This window comes from Phyllobates terribilis, unplaced genomic scaffold, assembly GCF_046119375.1.
Source record: "Phyllobates terribilis strain yellow unplaced genomic scaffold, ASM4611937v1 Scaffold_2__4_contigs__length_985480577, whole genome shotgun sequence".
In the NCBI taxonomy this organism is placed as follows: domain Eukaryota; kingdom Metazoa; phylum Chordata; class Amphibia; order Anura; family Dendrobatidae; genus Phyllobates; species Phyllobates terribilis.
In genome coordinates this window covers 971,929,065-971,946,991 of record NW_027362762.1, presented here as the reverse complement: position 1 = coordinate 971,946,991, position 17,927 = coordinate 971,929,065, and the positions used below count along the sequence as shown (strand labels likewise).

Below are 17,927 nucleotides of genomic sequence, written 5' to 3'. Positions count from 1 at the left end.
TAGTTGAGTTTGTGGAACTTTCTCCCATCGCCCTACTGCATCTCTGGAGCTCAGTCACAGTGATCTTGGGGTTCTTCTTTACCTCTCTCACCAAGGTTCTTCTCCCACGATTGCTCAGTTTGGCTGGACGGCCAGGTCTAGGAAGACTTCTGGTGGTCCCAAACTTCTTCCATTTAAGGATTATGGAGGCCACTGTGCTCTTAGGAGCCTTGAGTAATGCAGAAATTCTTTTGTAACCTTGGCCAGATCTGTGCCTTGCCACAGTTCTGTCTCTGAGCTCCTTGGGCAGTTCCTTTGAGCTGATGATTCTCATTTGGTCTGACATGCACTGTGAGCTGTGAGGTCTTATATAGACAGGTGTGCGCCTTTCCAAATCAAGTCCTATCAGTTTAATTAAACACAGCTGGACTCCAATGAAGGAGTAGAATCATCTCAAGGAGGATCACAAGGAAATGGACAGCATGTGACTTATATATGAGCGTCTGAGCAAAGGGGCTGAATACTTATGACCATGGGATATTTCAGTTTTTCATTTTTAATAAATTTGCAAAAATTTCTACATTTCTGTTTTTTTTCAGTGAAGATGGGGCAGAGTGTTCTGTAAGGAGAAAAAATGAACTTTTTAGAATTTACCGAATGGCTGCAATGAAACAAAGAGTGAAAAATATAAAGGGGTCTGAATACTTTCTGTACCCGCTGTATGGACATCTATGGTGATTTATTTTCCTGTGTGGATTGGACGGGTTGTTACCGAAATCTGGGGAGAATTTCATGTCAGTGGCACCTTAAGAAATATATTTAATTAGAGAATTGGGGATGTGTTCAATACTTATTTTACCCGCTATATGTCCCCCATCCTGGCCTCTCATAACCGCAGAATAGTGACTGGAGCTCTGGAGGTGACTGGAGGATAAGACATGATGTAACAGCAGAATAGTGAGTGCAGCTCTGGAGGTGACTGGAGGATAAGACATGATGTAACAGCAGAATAGTGAGTGCAGCTCTGGAGGTGAATGGAGGATAAGACATGATGTAACAGCAGAATAGTGAGTGCAGCTCTGGAGGTGAATGGAGGATAAGACATGATGTAACAGCAGAATAGTGACTGCAGCTCTGGGGGTGATTGGAGGATAAGACCTGATGTAACAGCAGAATAGTGACTGCAGCTCTGGGGGTGACTGGAGGATAAGACACGATGTAACAGCAGAATAGTGACTGCAGCTCTTGAGGTGACTGGAGGATAAGACATAATGTAACCGCAGAATAGTGACTGCAGCTCTGGAGGTGACTGGAGGATGAGATATTATGTAACAGCAGAATAGTGAGTGCAGCTCTGGAGGTGACTGGAGGATAAGATATAATATTACAGCAGAATAGTGACTGCAGCTCTTGGGGTGACTGGAGGATAAGACATGATGTAATAGCAGAATAGTGACTGCAGCTCTGGAGGTGACTGGAGGATAAGACATGACGTAACAGCAGAATAGTGACTGCAGCTCTGGAGGTGACTAGAGGATAAGATATACTGTAACAGCAGAATAGTGACTGCAGCTATGGAGGTGACTGGAGGATAAGACACGATGTAACAGCAGAATAGTGACTGCTGCTCTTGAGGTGACTGGAGGATAAGACAGGATGTAACAGCAGAATAGTGACTGCAGCTCTGGAGGTGACTGGAGGATAAGACACGATGTAACAACAAAATAGTGACTGCAGCTCTTGAGGTGACTGGAGGATAAGACATGATGTAACAGCAGAATAGTGAGTGCAGCTCTGGAAGTGACTGGAGGATAAGACATGATGTAACAGCAGAATAGTGACTGCAGCTCTAGAGGTGACTGGAGGATAAGACACGATGTAACAGCAGAATAGTGACTGCAGCTCTGGAGGTGACTGGAGGATAAGACATGATGTAACAACAGAATAGTGAGTGCAGCTCTGGAGGTGACTGGAGGATAAGACATGATGTAACAGCAGAATAGTGACTGCAGCTCTGGGGGTGACTGGAGGATAAGACATGATGTAACAGCAGAATAGTGACTGCAGCTCTGGGGGTGATTGGAGGATAAGACCTGATGTAACAGCAGAATAGTGACTGCAGCTCTGGGGGTGACTGGAGGATAAGACACGATGTAACAGCAGAATAGTGACTGCAGCTCTGGGGGTGATTGGAGGATAAGACCTGATGTAACAGCAGAATAGTGACTGCAGCTCTGGGGGTGATTGGAGGATAAGACCTGATGTAACAGCAGAATAGTGACTGCAGCTCTTGAGGTGACTGGAGGATAAGACATAATGTAACCGCAGAATAGTGACTGCAGCTCTGGAGGTGACTGGAGGATGAGATATTATGTAACAGCAGAATAGTGAGTGCAGCTCTGGAGGTGACTGGAGGATAAGATATAATATTACAGCAGAATAGTGACTGCAGCTCTTGGGGTGACTGGAGGATAAGACATGATGTAATAGCAGAATAGTGACTGCAGCTCTGGAGGTGACTGGAGGATAAGACATGACGTAACAGCAGAATAGTGACTGCAGCTCTGGGGGTGACTGGAGGATAAGACATGATGTAACAGCAGAATAGTGACTGCAGCTCTGGGGGTGATTGGAGGATAAGACCTGATGTAACAGCAGAATAGTGACTGCAGCTCTGGGGGTGACTGGAGGATAAGACACGATGTAACAGCAGAATAGTGACTGCAGCTCTTGAGGTGACTGGAGGATAAGACATAATGTAACCGCAGAATAGTGACTGCAGCTCTGGAGGTGACTGGAGGATGAGATATTATGTAACAGCAGAATAGTGAGTGCAGCTCTGGAGGTGACTGGAGGATAAGATATAATATTACAGCAGAATAGTGACTGCAGCTCTTGGGGTGACTGGAGGATAAGACATGATGTAATAGCAGAATAGTGACTGCAGCTCTGGAGGTGACTGGAGGATAAGACATGACGTAACAGCAGAATAGTGACTGCAGCTCTGGAGGTGACTAGAGGATAAGATATACTGTAACAGCAGAATAGTGACTGCAGCTATGGAGGTGACTGGAGGATAAGACACGATGTAACAGCAGAATAGTGACTGCTGCTCTTGAGGTGACTGGAGGATAAGACATGATGTAACAGCAGAATAGTGACTGCAGCTCTGGAGGTGACTGGAGGATAAGACACGATGTAACAACAGAATAGTGACTGCAGCTCTTGAGGTGACTGGAGGATAAGACATGATGTAACAGCAGAATAGTGAGTGCAGCTCTGGAAGTGACTGGAGGATAAGACATGATGTAACAGCAGAATAGTGACTGCAGCTCTAGAGGTGACTGGAGGATAAGACACATGCAGCTCTGGAGGTGGCTGGAGGATAAGACATGATGTAACAGCAGAATAGTGACTGCAGCTCTGGAGGTGACTGGAGGATAAGACATGATGTAACAGCAGAATAGTGACTGCAGCTCTGGAGGTGACTGGAGGATAAGACGTGATGTAACAGCAGAATAGTGACTGCAGCTCTGGGGGTGACAGGAGGATAAGACATGATGTAACAGCAGAATAGTGAGTGCAGCTCTGGAGGTGAATGGAGGATAAGACATGATGTAACAACAGAATAGTGAGTGCAGCTCTGGAGGTGACTGGAGGATAAGACATGATGTAACAGCAGAATAGTGACTGCAGCTCTGGGGGAGATTGGAGGATAAGACCTGATGTAACAGCAGAATAGTGACTGCAGCTCTGGAGGTGACTGGAGGATAAGACATGATGTAACAGCAGAATAGTGACTGCAGCTCTGGGGGTGATTGGAGGACAAGAAATGATGTAACAGCAGAATAGTGACTGCAGCTCTGGAGGTGACTGGAGGATAAGACATGAAGTTACAGCAGAATAGTGAGTGCAGCTCTGGTGGTGACTGGAGGATAAGACATGACGTAACAGCAGAATAGTGACTGCAGCTCTGGAGGTGACTGGGGGATAAGACATGATGTTACAGCAGAATAGTGACTGCTGCTCTGGAGGATAAGTCACGATGTAAGAGCAGAATAGTGACTGCAGCTCTGGAGGTGACTGGAGGATAAGACGATGTAAGAGCAGAATAGTGACTGCAGCTCTGGAGGTGACTGGAGGATAAGACATGATGTAAGAGGAGAATAGTGACTGCAGCTCTGGAGGTGACTGGGGGATAAGACATGATGTTACAGCAGAATAGTGACTGCTGCTCTGGAGGATAAGTCACGATGTAAGAGCAGAATAGTGACTGCAGCTCTGGTGGTGACTGGAGGATAAGACATGACGTAACAGCAGAATAGTGACTGCAGCTCTGGAGGTGACTGGGGGATAAGACATGATGTTACAGCAGAATAGTGACTGCTGCTCTGGAGGATAAGTCACGATGTAAGAGCAGAATAGTGACTGCAGCTCTGGAGGTGACTGGAGGATAAGACGATGTAAGAGCAGAATAGTGACTGCAGCTCTGGAGGTGACTGGAGGATGAGACATGATGTAAGAGGAGAATAGTGACTGCAGCTCTGGAGGATAAGTCACGATGTAAGAGCAGAATAGTGACTGCAGCTCTGGAGGTGACTGGAGGATAAGACGATGTAAGAGCAGAATAGTGACTGCAGCTCTGGAGGTGACTGGAGGATAAGACATGATGTAAGAGGAGAATAGTGAGTTCAGCTCTGGAGGATAAGTCACGATGTAAGAGCAGAATAGTGACTGCAGCTCTGGAGGTGACTGGAGGATAAGACGATGTAACAGCAGAATAGTGAGTACAGCTCTGGGGGTGACTGGAGGATAGGACATGATGTTACAGCAGAATAGTGACTGCAGCTCTGGGGGTGACTGGAGGATAAGACATGATGTTACAGCAGAATAGTGACTGCTGCTCTGGAGGTGACTGGAGGATAAGACTTGATGTAATAGCAGAATAGTGACTGCAGCTCTGGAGGTGACTGGAGGATAAGACATGATGTAAAGCAGAATAGTGACTGCAGCTCTGGGGGGTGACTGGAGGATAAGACACGATGTAACAGCAGAATAGTGACTGCAGCTCTTGAGGTGACTGGAGGATAAGACATAATGTAACCGCAGAATAGTGACTGCAGCTCTGGAGGTGACTGGAGGATGAGATATTATGTAACAGCAGAATAGTGAGTGCAGCTCTGGAGGTGACTGGAGGATAAGATATAATATTACAGCAGAATAGTGACTGCAGCTCTTGGGGTGACTGGAGGATAAGACATGATGTAATAGCAGAATAGTGACTGCAGCTCTGGAGGTGACTGGAGGATAAGACATGACGTAACAGCAGAATAGTGACTGCAGCTCTGGAGATGACTAGAGGATAAGATATACTGTAACAGCAGAATAGTGACTGCAGCTATGGAGGTGACTGGAGGATAAGACACGATGTAACAGCAGAATAGTGAGTGCTGCTCTGGAAGTGACTGGAGGATAAGACACGATGTAACAGCAGAATAGTGACTGCAGCTCTGGAGGTGACTGGAGGATAAGACACGATGTAACAACAGAATAGTGACTGCAGCTCTTGAGGTGACTGGAGGATAAGACATGATGTAACAGCAGAATAGTGAGTGCTGCTCTGGAAGTGACTGGAGGATAAGACACGATGTAAGAGCAGAATAGTGACTGCAGCTCTGGAGGTGACTGGAGGATAAGACGATGTAAGAGCAGAATAGTGACTGCAGCTCTGGAGGTGACTGGAGGATAAGACATGATGTAAGAGGAGAATAGTGACTGCAGCTCTGGAGGTGACTGGGGGATAAGACATGATGTTACAGCAGAATAGTGACTGCTGCTCTGGAGGATAAGTCACGATGTAAGAGCAGAATAGTGACTGCAGCTCTGGTGGTGACTGGAGGATAAGACATGACGTAACAGCAGAATAGTGACTGCAGCTCTGGAGGTGACTGGGGGATAAGACATGATGTTACAGCAGAATAGTGACTGCTGCTCTGGAGGATAAGTCACGATGTAAGAGCAGAATAGTGACTGCAGCTCTGGAGGTGACTGGAGGATAAGACGATGTAAGAGCAGAATAGTGACTGCAGCTCTGGGGGTGATTGGAGGATAAGACCTGATGTAACAGCAGAATAGTGACTGCAGCTCTGGGGGTGATTGGAGGATAAGACCTGATGTAACAGCAGAATAGTGACTGCAGCTCTTGAGGTGACTGGAGGATAAGACATAATGTAACCGCAGAATAGTGACTGCAGCTCTGGAGGTGACTGGAGGATGAGATATTATGTAACAGCAGAATAGTGAGTGCAGCTCTGGAGGTGACTGGAGGATAAGATATAATATTACAGCAGAATAGTGACTGCAGCTCTTGGGGTGACTGGAGGATAAGACATGATGTAATAGCAGAATAGTGACTGCAGCTCTGGAGGTGACTGGAGGATAAGACATGACGTAACAGCAGAATAGTGACTGCAGCTCTGGGGGTGACTGGAGGATAAGACATGATGTAACAGCAGAATAGTGACTGCAGCTCTGGGGGTGATTGGAGGATAAGACCTGATGTAACAGCAGAATAGTGACTGCAGCTCTGGGGGTGACTGGAGGATAAGACACGATGTAACAGCAGAATAGTGACTGCAGCTCTTGAGGTGACTGGAGGATAAGACATAATGTAACCGCAGAATAGTGACTGCAGCTCTGGAGGTGACTGGAGGATGAGATATTATGTAACAGCAGAATAGTGAGTGCAGCTCTGGAGGTGACTGGAGGATAAGATATAATATTACAGCAGAATAGTGACTGCAGCTCTTGGGGTGACTGGAGGATAAGACATGATGTAATAGCAGAATAGTGACTGCAGCTCTGGAGGTGACTGGAGGATAAGACATGACGTAACAGCAGAATAGTGACTGCAGCTCTGGAGGTGACTAGAGGATAAGATATACTGTAACAGCAGAATAGTGACTGCAGCTATGGAGGTGACTGGAGGATAAGACACGATGTAACAGCAGAATAGTGACTGCTGCTCTTGAGGTGACTGGAGGATAAGACATGATGTAACAGCAGAATAGTGACTGCAGCTCTGGAGGTGACTGGAGGATAAGACACGATGTAACAACAGAATAGTGACTGCAGCTCTTGAGGTGACTGGAGGATAAGACATGATGTAACAGCAGAATAGTGAGTGCAGCTCTGGAAGTGACTGGAGGATAAGACATGATGTAACAGCAGAATAGTGACTGCAGCTCTAGAGGTGACTGGAGGATAAGACACATGCAGCTCTGGAGGTGGCTGGAGGATAAGACATGATGTAACAGCAGAATAGTGACTGCAGCTCTGGAGGTGACTGGAGGATAAGACATGATGTAACAGCAGAATAGTGACTGCAGCTCTGGAGGTGACTGGAGGATAAGACGTGATGTAACAGCAGAATAGTGACTGCAGCTCTGGGGGTGACAGGAGGATAAGACATGATGTAACAGCAGAATAGTGAGTGCAGCTCTGGAGGTGAATGGAGGATAAGACATGATGTAACAACAGAATAGTGAGTGCAGCTCTGGAGGTGACTGGAGGATAAGACATGATGTAACAGCAGAATAGTGACTGCAGCTCTGGGGGAGATTGGAGGATAAGACCTGATGTAACAGCAGAATAGTGACTGCAGCTCTGGAGGTGACTGGAGGATAAGACATGATGTAACAGCAGAATAGTGACTGCAGCTCTGGGGGTGATTGGAGGACAAGAAATGATGTAACAGCAGAATAGTGACTGCAGCTCTGGAGGTGACTGGAGGATAAGACATGAAGTTACAGCAGAATAGTGAGTGCAGCTCTGGTGGTGACTGGAGGATAAGACATGACGTAACAGCAGAATAGTGACTGCAGCTCTGGAGGTGACTGGGGGATAAGACATGATGTTACAGCAGAATAGTGACTGCTGCTCTGGAGGATAAGTCACGATGTAAGAGCAGAATAGTGACTGCAGCTCTGGAGGTGACTGGAGGATAAGACGATGTAAGAGCAGAATAGTGACTGCAGCTCTGGAGGTGACTGGAGGATAAGACATGATGTAAGAGGAGAATAGTGACTGCAGCTCTGGAGGTGACTGGGGGATAAGACATGATGTTACAGCAGAATAGTGACTGCTGCTCTGGAGGATAAGTCACGATGTAAGAGCAGAATAGTGACTGCAGCTCTGGTGGTGACTGGAGGATAAGACATGACGTAACAGCAGAATAGTGACTGCAGCTCTGGAGGTGACTGGGGGATAAGACATGATGTTACAGCAGAATAGTGACTGCTGCTCTGGAGGATAAGTCACGATGTAAGAGCAGAATAGTGACTGCAGCTCTGGAGGTGACTGGAGGATAAGACGATGTAAGAGCAGAATAGTGACTGCAGCTCTGGAGGTGACTGGAGGATGAGACATGATGTAAGAGGAGAATAGTGACTGCAGCTCTGGAGGATAAGTCACGATGTAAGAGCAGAATAGTGACTGCAGCTCTGGAGGTGACTGGAGGATAAGACGATGTAAGAGCAGAATAGTGACTGCAGCTCTGGAGGTGACTGGAGGATAAGACATGATGTAAGAGGAGAATAGTGAGTTCAGCTCTGGAGGATAAGTCACGATGTAAGAGCAGAATAGTGACTGCAGCTCTGGAGGTGACTGGAGGATAAGACGATGTAACAGCAGAATAGTGAGTACAGCTCTGGGGGTGACTGGAGGATAGGACATGATGTTACAGCAGAATAGTGACTGCAGCTCTGGGGGTGACTGGAGGATAAGACATGATGTTACAGCAGAATAGTGACTGCTGCTCTGGAGGTGACTGGAGGATAAGACTTGATGTAATAGCAGAATAGTGACTGCAGCTCTGGAGGTGACTGGAGGATAAGACATGATGTAAAGCAGAATAGTGACTGCAGCTCTGGGGGGTGACTGGAGGATAAGACACGATGTAACAGCAGAATAGTGACTGCAGCTCTTGAGGTGACTGGAGGATAAGACATAATGTAACCGCAGAATAGTGACTGCAGCTCTGGAGGTGACTGGAGGATGAGATATTATGTAACAGCAGAATAGTGAGTGCAGCTCTGGAGGTGACTGGAGGATAAGATATAATATTACAGCAGAATAGTGACTGCAGCTCTTGGGGTGACTGGAGGATAAGACATGATGTAATAGCAGAATAGTGACTGCAGCTCTGGAGGTGACTGGAGGATAAGACATGACGTAACAGCAGAATAGTGACTGCAGCTCTGGAGATGACTAGAGGATAAGATATACTGTAACAGCAGAATAGTGACTGCAGCTATGGAGGTGACTGGAGGATAAGACACGATGTAACAGCAGAATAGTGAGTGCTGCTCTGGAAGTGACTGGAGGATAAGACACGATGTAACAGCAGAATAGTGACTGCAGCTCTGGAGGTGACTGGAGGATAAGACACGATGTAACAACAGAATAGTGACTGCAGCTCTTGAGGTGACTGGAGGATAAGACATGATGTAACAGCAGAATAGTGAGTGCTGCTCTGGAAGTGACTGGAGGATAAGACACGATGTAAGAGCAGAATAGTGACTGCAGCTCTGGAGGTGACTGGAGGATAAGACGATGTAAGAGCAGAATAGTGACTGCAGCTCTGGAGGTGACTGGAGGATAAGACATGATGTAAGAGGAGAATAGTGACTGCAGCTCTGGAGGTGACTGGGGGATAAGACATGATGTTACAGCAGAATAGTGACTGCTGCTCTGGAGGATAAGTCACGATGTAAGAGCAGAATAGTGACTGCAGCTCTGGTGGTGACTGGAGGATAAGACATGACGTAACAGCAGAATAGTGACTGCAGCTCTGGAGGTGACTGGGGGATAAGACATGATGTTACAGCAGAATAGTGACTGCTGCTCTGGAGGATAAGTCACGATGTAAGAGCAGAATAGTGACTGCAGCTCTGGAGGTGACTGGAGGATAAGACGATGTAAGAGCAGAATAGTGACTGCAGCTCTGGAGGTGACTGGAGGATGAGACATGATGTAAGAGGAGAATAGTGACTGCAGCTCTGGAGGATAAGTCACGATGTAAGAGCAGAATAGTGACTGCAGCTCTGGAGGTGACTGGAGGATAAGACGATGTAAGAGCAGAATAGTGACTGCAGCTCTGGAGGTGACTGGAGGATAAGACATGATGTAAGAGGAGAATAGTGAGTTCAGCTCTGGAGGATAAGTCACGATGTAAGAGCAGAATAGTGACTGCAGCTCTGGAGGTGACTGGAGGATAAGACGATGTAACAGCAGAATAGTGAGTACAGCTCTGGGGGTGACTGGAGGATAGGACATGATGTTACAGCAGAATAGTGACTGCAGCTCTGGGGGTGACTGGAGGATAAGACATGATGTTACAGCAGAATAGTGACTGCTGCTCTGGAGGTGACTGGAGGATAAGACTTGATGTAATAGCAGAATAGTGACTGCAGCTCTGGAGGTGACTGGAGGATAAGACATGATGTAAAGCAGAATAGTGACTGCAGCTCTGGGGGGTGACTGGAGGATAAGACACGATGTAACAGCAGAATAGTGACTGCAGCTCTTGAGGTGACTGGAGGATAAGACATAATGTAACCGCAGAATAGTGACTGCAGCTCTGGAGGTGACTGGAGGATGAGATATTATGTAACAGCAGAATAGTGAGTGCAGCTCTGGAGGTGACTGGAGGATAAGATATAATATTACAGCAGAATAGTGACTGCAGCTCTTGGGGTGACTGGAGGATAAGACATGATGTAATAGCAGAATAGTGACTGCAGCTCTGGAGGTGACTGGAGGATAAGACATGACGTAACAGCAGAATAGTGACTGCAGCTCTGGAGATGACTAGAGGATAAGATATACTGTAACAGCAGAATAGTGACTGCAGCTATGGAGGTGACTGGAGGATAAGACACGATGTAACAGCAGAATAGTGAGTGCTGCTCTGGAAGTGACTGGAGGATAAGACACGATGTAACAGCAGAATAGTGACTGCAGCTCTGGAGGTGACTGGAGGATAAGACACGATGTAACAACAGAATAGTGACTGCAGCTCTTGAGGTGACTGGAGGATAAGACATGATGTAACAGCAGAATAGTGAGTGCTGCTCTGGAAGTGACTGGAGGATAAGACACGATGTAACAGCAGAATAGTGACTGCAGCTCTGGAGGTGACTGGAGGATAAGACACGATGTAACAGCAGAATAGTGAGTGCTGCTCTGGAAGTGACTGGAGGATAAGACACGATGTAACAGCAGAATAGTGACTGCAGCTCTGGAGGTGACTGGAGGATAAGACACGATGTAACAACAGAATAGTGACTGCAGCTCTTGAGGTGACTGGAGGATAAGACATGATGTAACAGCAGAATAGTGAGTGCAGCTCTGGAAGTGACTGGAGGATAAGACATGATGTAACAGCAGAATAGTGACTGCAGCTCTAGAGGTGACTGGAGGATAAGACACATGCAGCTCTGGAGGTGGCTGGAGGATAAGACATGATGTAACAGCAGAATAGTGAGTGCAGCTCTGGAGGTGACTGGAGGATAAGACATGATGTAACAGCAGAATAGTGACTGCAGCTCTGGGGGTGACAGGAGGATAAGACATGATGTAACAGCAGAATAGTGAGTGCAGCTCTGGAGGTGAATGGAGGATAAGACATGATGTAACAACAGAATAGTGAGTGCAGCTCTGGAGGTGACTGGAGGATAAGACATGATGTAACAGCAGAATAGTGACTGCAGCTCTGGGGGTGATTGGAGGATAAGACCTGATGTAACAGCAGAATAGTGACTGCAGCTCTGGAGGTGACTGGAGGATAAGACATGATGTAACAGCAGAATAGTGACTGCAGCTCTGGGGGTGATTGGAGGACAAGAAATGATGTAACAGCAGAATAGTGACTGCAGCTCTGGAGGTCACTGGAGGATAAGACATGAAGTTACAGCAGAATAGTGAGTGCAGCTCTGGTGGTTACTGTAGGATAAGACATGACGTAACAGCAGAATAGTGACTGCAGCTCTGGAGGTGACTGGGGGATAAGACATGATGTTACAGCAGAATAGTGACTGCTGCTCTGGAGGTGACTGGAGGATAAGACTTGATGTAATAGCAGAATAGTGACTGCAGCTCTGGAGGTGACTGGAGGATAAGACACGATGTAACAGCAGAATAGTGACTGCAGCTCTGGAGGTGACTGGAGGATAAGACATGATGTAAGAGGAGAATAGTGACTGCAGCTCTGGAGGATAAGTCACGATGTAAGAGCAGAATAGTGACTGCAGCTCTGGAGGTGACTGGAGGATAAGACGATGTAAGAGCAGAATAGTGACTGCAGCTCTGGAGGTGACTGGAGGATAAGACATGATGTAAGAGGAGAATAGTGAGTTCAGCTCTGGAGGATAAGTCACGATGTAAGAGCAGAATAGTGACTGCAGCTCTGGAGGTGACTGGAGGATAAGACGATGTAACAGCAGAATAGTGAGTACAGCTCTGGGGGTGACTGGAGGATAGGACATGATGTTACAGCAGAATAGTGACTGCAGCTCTGGGGGTGACTGGAGGATAAGACATGATGTTACAGCAGAATAGTGACTGCTGCTCTGGAGGTGACTGGAGGATAAGACTTGATGTAATAGCAGAATAGTGACTGCAGCTCTGGAGGTGACTGGAGGATAAGACATGATGTAAAGCAGAATAGTGACTGCAGCTCTTGAGGTGACTGGAGGATAAGACATAATGTAACCTCAGAATAGTGACTGCAGCTCTGGAGGTGACTGGAGGATGAGATATTATGTAACAGCAGAATAGTGAGTTCAGCTCTGGAGGTGACTGGAGGATAAGATATAATATTACAGCAGAATAGTGACTGCAGCTCTTGGGGTGACTGGAGGATAAGACATGATGTAATAGCAGAATAGTGACTGCAGCTCTGGAGGTGACTGGAGGATAAGACATGACATAACAGCAGAATAGTGACTGCAGCTCTGGAGGTGACTAGAGGATAAGATATACTATAACAGCAGAATAGTGACTGCAGCTATGGAGATGACTGGAGGATAAGACACGATGTAACAGCAGAATAGTGAGTGCTGCTCTGGAAGTGACTGGAGGATAAGACACGATGTAACAGCAGAATAGTGACTGCAGCTCTGGAGGTGACTGGAGGATAAGACACGATGTAACAACAGAATAGTGACTGCAGCTCTTGAGGTGACTGGAGGATAAGACATGATGTAACAGCAGAATAGTGAGTGCAGCTCTGGAAGTGACTGGAGGATAAGACATGATGTAACAGCAGAATAGTGACTGCAGCTCTAGAGGTGACTGGAGGATAAGACACATGCAGCTCTGGAGGTGGCTGGAGGATAAGACATGATGTAACAGCAGAATAGTGACTGCAGCTCTGGAGGTGACTGGAGGATAAGACATGATGTAACAGCAGAATAGTGACTGCAGCTATGGAGGTGACTGGAGGATAAGACACGATGTAACAGCAGAATAGTGAGTGCTGCTCTGGAAGTGACTGGAGGATAAGACACGATGTAACAGCAGAATAGTGACTGCAGCTCTGGAGGTGACTGGAGGATAAGACACGATGTAACAACAGAATAGTGACTGCAGCTCTTGAGGTGACTGGAGGATAAGACATGATGTAACAGCAGAATAGTGACTGCAGCTCTAGAGGTGACTGGAGGATAAGACACATGCAGCTCTGGAGGTGGCTGGAGGATAAGACATGATGTAACAGCAGAATAGTGACTGCAGCTCTGGGGGTGACTGGAGGATAAGATATAATGTAACAGCAGAATAGTGACTGCAGCTCTGGAGGTGACTGGAGTATAAGACACGATGTAACAACAGAATAGCGAGTGCAGCTCTGGAGGTGACTAGAGGATAAGAAATGATGTAGCAGCAGAATAGTGAGCGCAGCTCTGGAGGTGACTGGAGGATAAGACACGATATTACAGCAGAATAGTGACTGCAGCTCTAGAGGTGACTAGAGGATAAGATATACTGTAACAGCAGAATAGTGACTGCAGCTCTGGAGGTGACTGGAGGATAAGACATGATGTTACAGCAGAATAGTGAGTGCAGCTCTGGAGGTGACTGGAGGATAAGCCATGATGTAACAGCAGAATAGTGACTTCAGCTCTGGAGGTGACTGGAGGATAAGACATGATGTAACAGCAGAATAGTGAGTGCAGCTCTGGAGGTGACTAGAGGTTAAGAAATGATGTAGCAGCAGAATAGTGAGCGCAGCTCTGGAGGTGACTGGAGGATAAGACATGATGTAACAGTAGAATAGTGAGTGCAGCTCTGGAGGTGACTGGAGGATAAGACATGATGTAACCGTAGAATAGTGAGTGCAGCTCTGGAGGCGACTGGGGGATAAGACACGATGAAAGAGCAGAATAGTGACTGCAGCTCTAGAGGTGACTAGAGGATAAGATACAATGTAACCGCAGAATAGTGACTGCAGCTCTGGAGGATAACACATGATGTAACAGCAGAATAGTGACTGCAGCTCTGGAGGTGACTGGAGGATAAGTTACACTGTAACAGCAGAATAGTGACTGCAGCTCTGGAAGTGACTGGAGGATAAGACACGATGTAACAGTAGAATAGTGACTGCAGCTCTGGAGGTGACTGGAGGATTAGCCATGATGTAACAGCAGAATAGTGAGTGCAGCTCTGGAGGTGACTGGAGGATAAGCCATGATGTAACAGCTGAATAGTGACTGCAGCTCTGGGGGTGACTGGAGGATAAGACATGATGTAACAGCAGAATAGTGACTGCAGCTCTGGAGGTGACTGGAGGATAAAACATGATGTGGCAGCAGAATAGTGACTGCAGCTCTGGAGGTGACTAGAGGATAAGACATGATGTAACAGCAGAATAGTGACTGCAGATCTGGAGGTGACTAGAGGATAAGACATGATGTAACAGCAGAATAGTGACTTCAGCTCTGGAGGTGACTGGAGGATAAGACACGATGTAACCGCAGAATAGTTACTGCAGCTCTGGAGGTGACTGGAGGATAAGATACACTGTAACAGCAGAATAGTGACTGCAGCTCTAGAGGTGACTAGAGGATAAGACATGATGTAACAGCAGAATAGTGACTGCAGCTCTAGAGGTGACTAGAGGATAAGACATGATGTAACAGCAGAATAGTGACTGCAGCTCTGGAGGTGACTGGAGGATAAGATACACTGTAACAGCAGAATAGTGACTGCTGATCTGGTGGTGACTAGAGGATAAGACATGATGAAGCAGCAGAATAGTGAGTGCAGCTCTGGAGGTGACTGGAGGATAAGACACGATGTAACAACAGAATAGTGATTGCAGCTCTGGAGGTGACGGGAGGAGAAGACACGATGTAACAGCAGAATAGTGAGTGCAGCTCTGGAGGTGACTGGATGAGAAGACCTGATGTTACAGCAGAATAGTGAGTGCAGCTCTGGAGGTGACTGGATGATAAGACATGATGTTACAGCAGAATAGTGACTTCAGCTCTAGAGGTGACTAGAGGATAAGATATACCGTAACAACAGAATAGTGACTGCAGCTCTGGAGGATAAGACATGATGTAAGAGCAGAATAGTGACTGCAGCTCTGGAGGTGACTGGAGGATAAGACATGATGTAAGAGCAGAATAGTGACTGCAGCTCTGGAGGTGACTGGAGGATAAGACACGATGTAACAGACTAGTGAGTGCAGCTCTGGAGGTGACTGGAGGAGTAGACCTGATGTTACAGCAGAATAGTGAGTGCAGCTCTGGAGGTGACTGGAGGATAAGACACGATGTAACAGACTAGTGAGTGCAGCTCTGGAGGTGACTGGAGGAGTAGACCTGATGTGACAGCAGAATAGTGAGTGCAGCTCTGTAGGTGACTGGAGGAGTAGACCAGACGTTACCGCAGAATAGTGAGTGCAGCTCTGGAGGTGACTGGAAGAGTAGACCTGATGTTACAGCAGAATAGTGAGTGCAGCTCTGGAGGTGACTGGAGGAGAAGACCTGATGTTACAGCAGAATAGTGACTGCTGCTCTGGAGGTGACTGGATGAGAAGACCTGATGTTACAGCAGAATAATGAGTGCAGCTCTGGAGGTGACTGGAGGATAAGACATGATGTTACAGCAGAATAGTGAGTGCAGCTCTGGAGGTGACTGGAGGATAAGACACGATGTAACAGCAGAATAGTGAGTGCAGCTCTGGAGGTGACTGGATGAGAAGACCTGATGTTACAGCAGAATAATGAGTGCAGCCCTGGAGGTGACTGGAGGATAAGACATGATGTTACAGCAGAATAGTGAGTGCAGCTCTGGAGGTGACTGGAGGATAAAACATGATGTAACAGCAGAATAGTGAGTGCAGCTCTGGAGGTGACTGGATGACAAGACCTGATGTTACAGCAGAATAGTGAGTGCAGCTCTGGAGGTGACTGGAGGATAAGACCTGATGTTACAGCAGAAAAGTGACTGCAGCTCTGGAGGTGACTGGAGGATAAGACACTATGTAACAGACTAGTGAGTGTAGCTCTGGAGGTGACTGGTGGAGTAGACCAGACGTTACAGCAGAATAGTGAGTGCAGCTCTGGAGGTGACTGGAGGAGTAGACCTGATGTTACAGCAGAATAGTGAGTTCAGCTCTGGAGGTGACTGGATGACAAGACCTGATGTGACAGCAGAATAGTGAGTGCAGCTCTGGAGGTGACTGGAGGAGTAGACCAGACGTTACAGCAGAATAGTGAGTGCAGCTCTGGAGGTGACTGGAGGAGTAGACCAGACGTTACAGCAGAATAGTGAGTGCAGCTCTGGAGGTGACTGGAGGAGAAGACCTGATGTTACAGCAGAATAGTGAGTGCAGCTCTGGAGGTGACTGGAGGAGTAGACCTGATGTTACAACAGAATAGTGAGTGCAGCTCTGGAGGTGAGTGGAGGAGTAGACCTGATGTTGCAGGGGTATTTCCTCGCCCCCTGGTGCAGACTCCCCTCCCTTCCTGATGTAGCAGGGCTGGATAGGTTGCGATATTCTCCCGGCTGCAGTTGGTGTAAGTGGGGTTTAGTCCTTGTTGTAGTTCCTGGTGATGACATTTCTCGTAGTGGCCTATAGGGCGGCGCTATAACTTTCTCCCCATCTCCCAGGTCGGGGCAGGGGGAGGCCGCGATGTCCCTCATTTGCCTGTCGGACTATGAAGCTTACGCCAAAGACCATTTACCTAAAGCCACCTGGGAGTATTACGCTGCGGGGGCCGACGACTGCTGCACCCGGGATGACAACTTACAAGCCTTCAAGAGGTAATGGGCGACTCTGGGGGCGGTCAGAGCTCAGTGCGCCGGCATTTACTGACCCCCTGCTCCACAGGATTCGCCTGAGACCCCGGATGCTGCGAGACGTCTCAGTAATGGACACCAGGACCACCGTCCTGGGCACCGAGATCAGCTGCCCCATCGGGATCGCACCCACAGCCTTCCACTGCCTGGCCTGGCCCGACGGGGAGAGGAGCACGGCTAGAGGTAGGGACCTCATAATACCCAGGTTATACCAGCGTGCTCCATATCCCTATATACAGGAGATACCCAGGTTATACCAGCGTGCCCCATATCCCTATATACAGGAGATACCCAGGTTATACCAGCGTGCCCCATATCCCTATATACAGGAGATACCCAGGTTATACCAGCGTGCCCCATATCCCTATATACAGGAGATACCCAGGTTATACCAGCGTGCCCCATATCCCTATATACAGGAGATACCCAGGTTATACCAGCGTGCCCCATATCCCTATATACAGGAGATACCCAGGTTATACCAGCGTGCCCCATATCCCTATATACAGGAGATACCCAGGTTATACCAGCGTGCCCCATATCCCTATATACAGGAGATACCCAGTTTATACCAGTGTGCT

The 17,927-nt window shown here is 47.4% G+C and overlaps 1 protein-coding gene across 4 annotated transcripts in view; it reads left to right on the top strand.

The window, feature by feature from the left end:
- The window catches only part of HAO2 (hydroxyacid oxidase 2), a 321,468-nt gene that overhangs the window by 264,186 nt on the left and 39,355 nt on the right, over positions 1 to 17,927 (top strand). For all 4 annotated transcript variants that reach the window (XM_073668731.1, XM_073668729.1, XM_073668730.1 and 1 more), the window contains exons 2-3: positions 17,158 to 17,310; positions 17,378 to 17,529. In XM_073668731.1, the coding sequence (XP_073524832.1) occupies positions 17,180 to 17,310; positions 17,378 to 17,529 (283 nt within the window). In that variant the 5' untranslated portion in view covers positions 17,158 to 17,179. The remainder of the gene's footprint in view (positions 1 to 17,157; positions 17,311 to 17,377; positions 17,530 to 17,927) is intronic.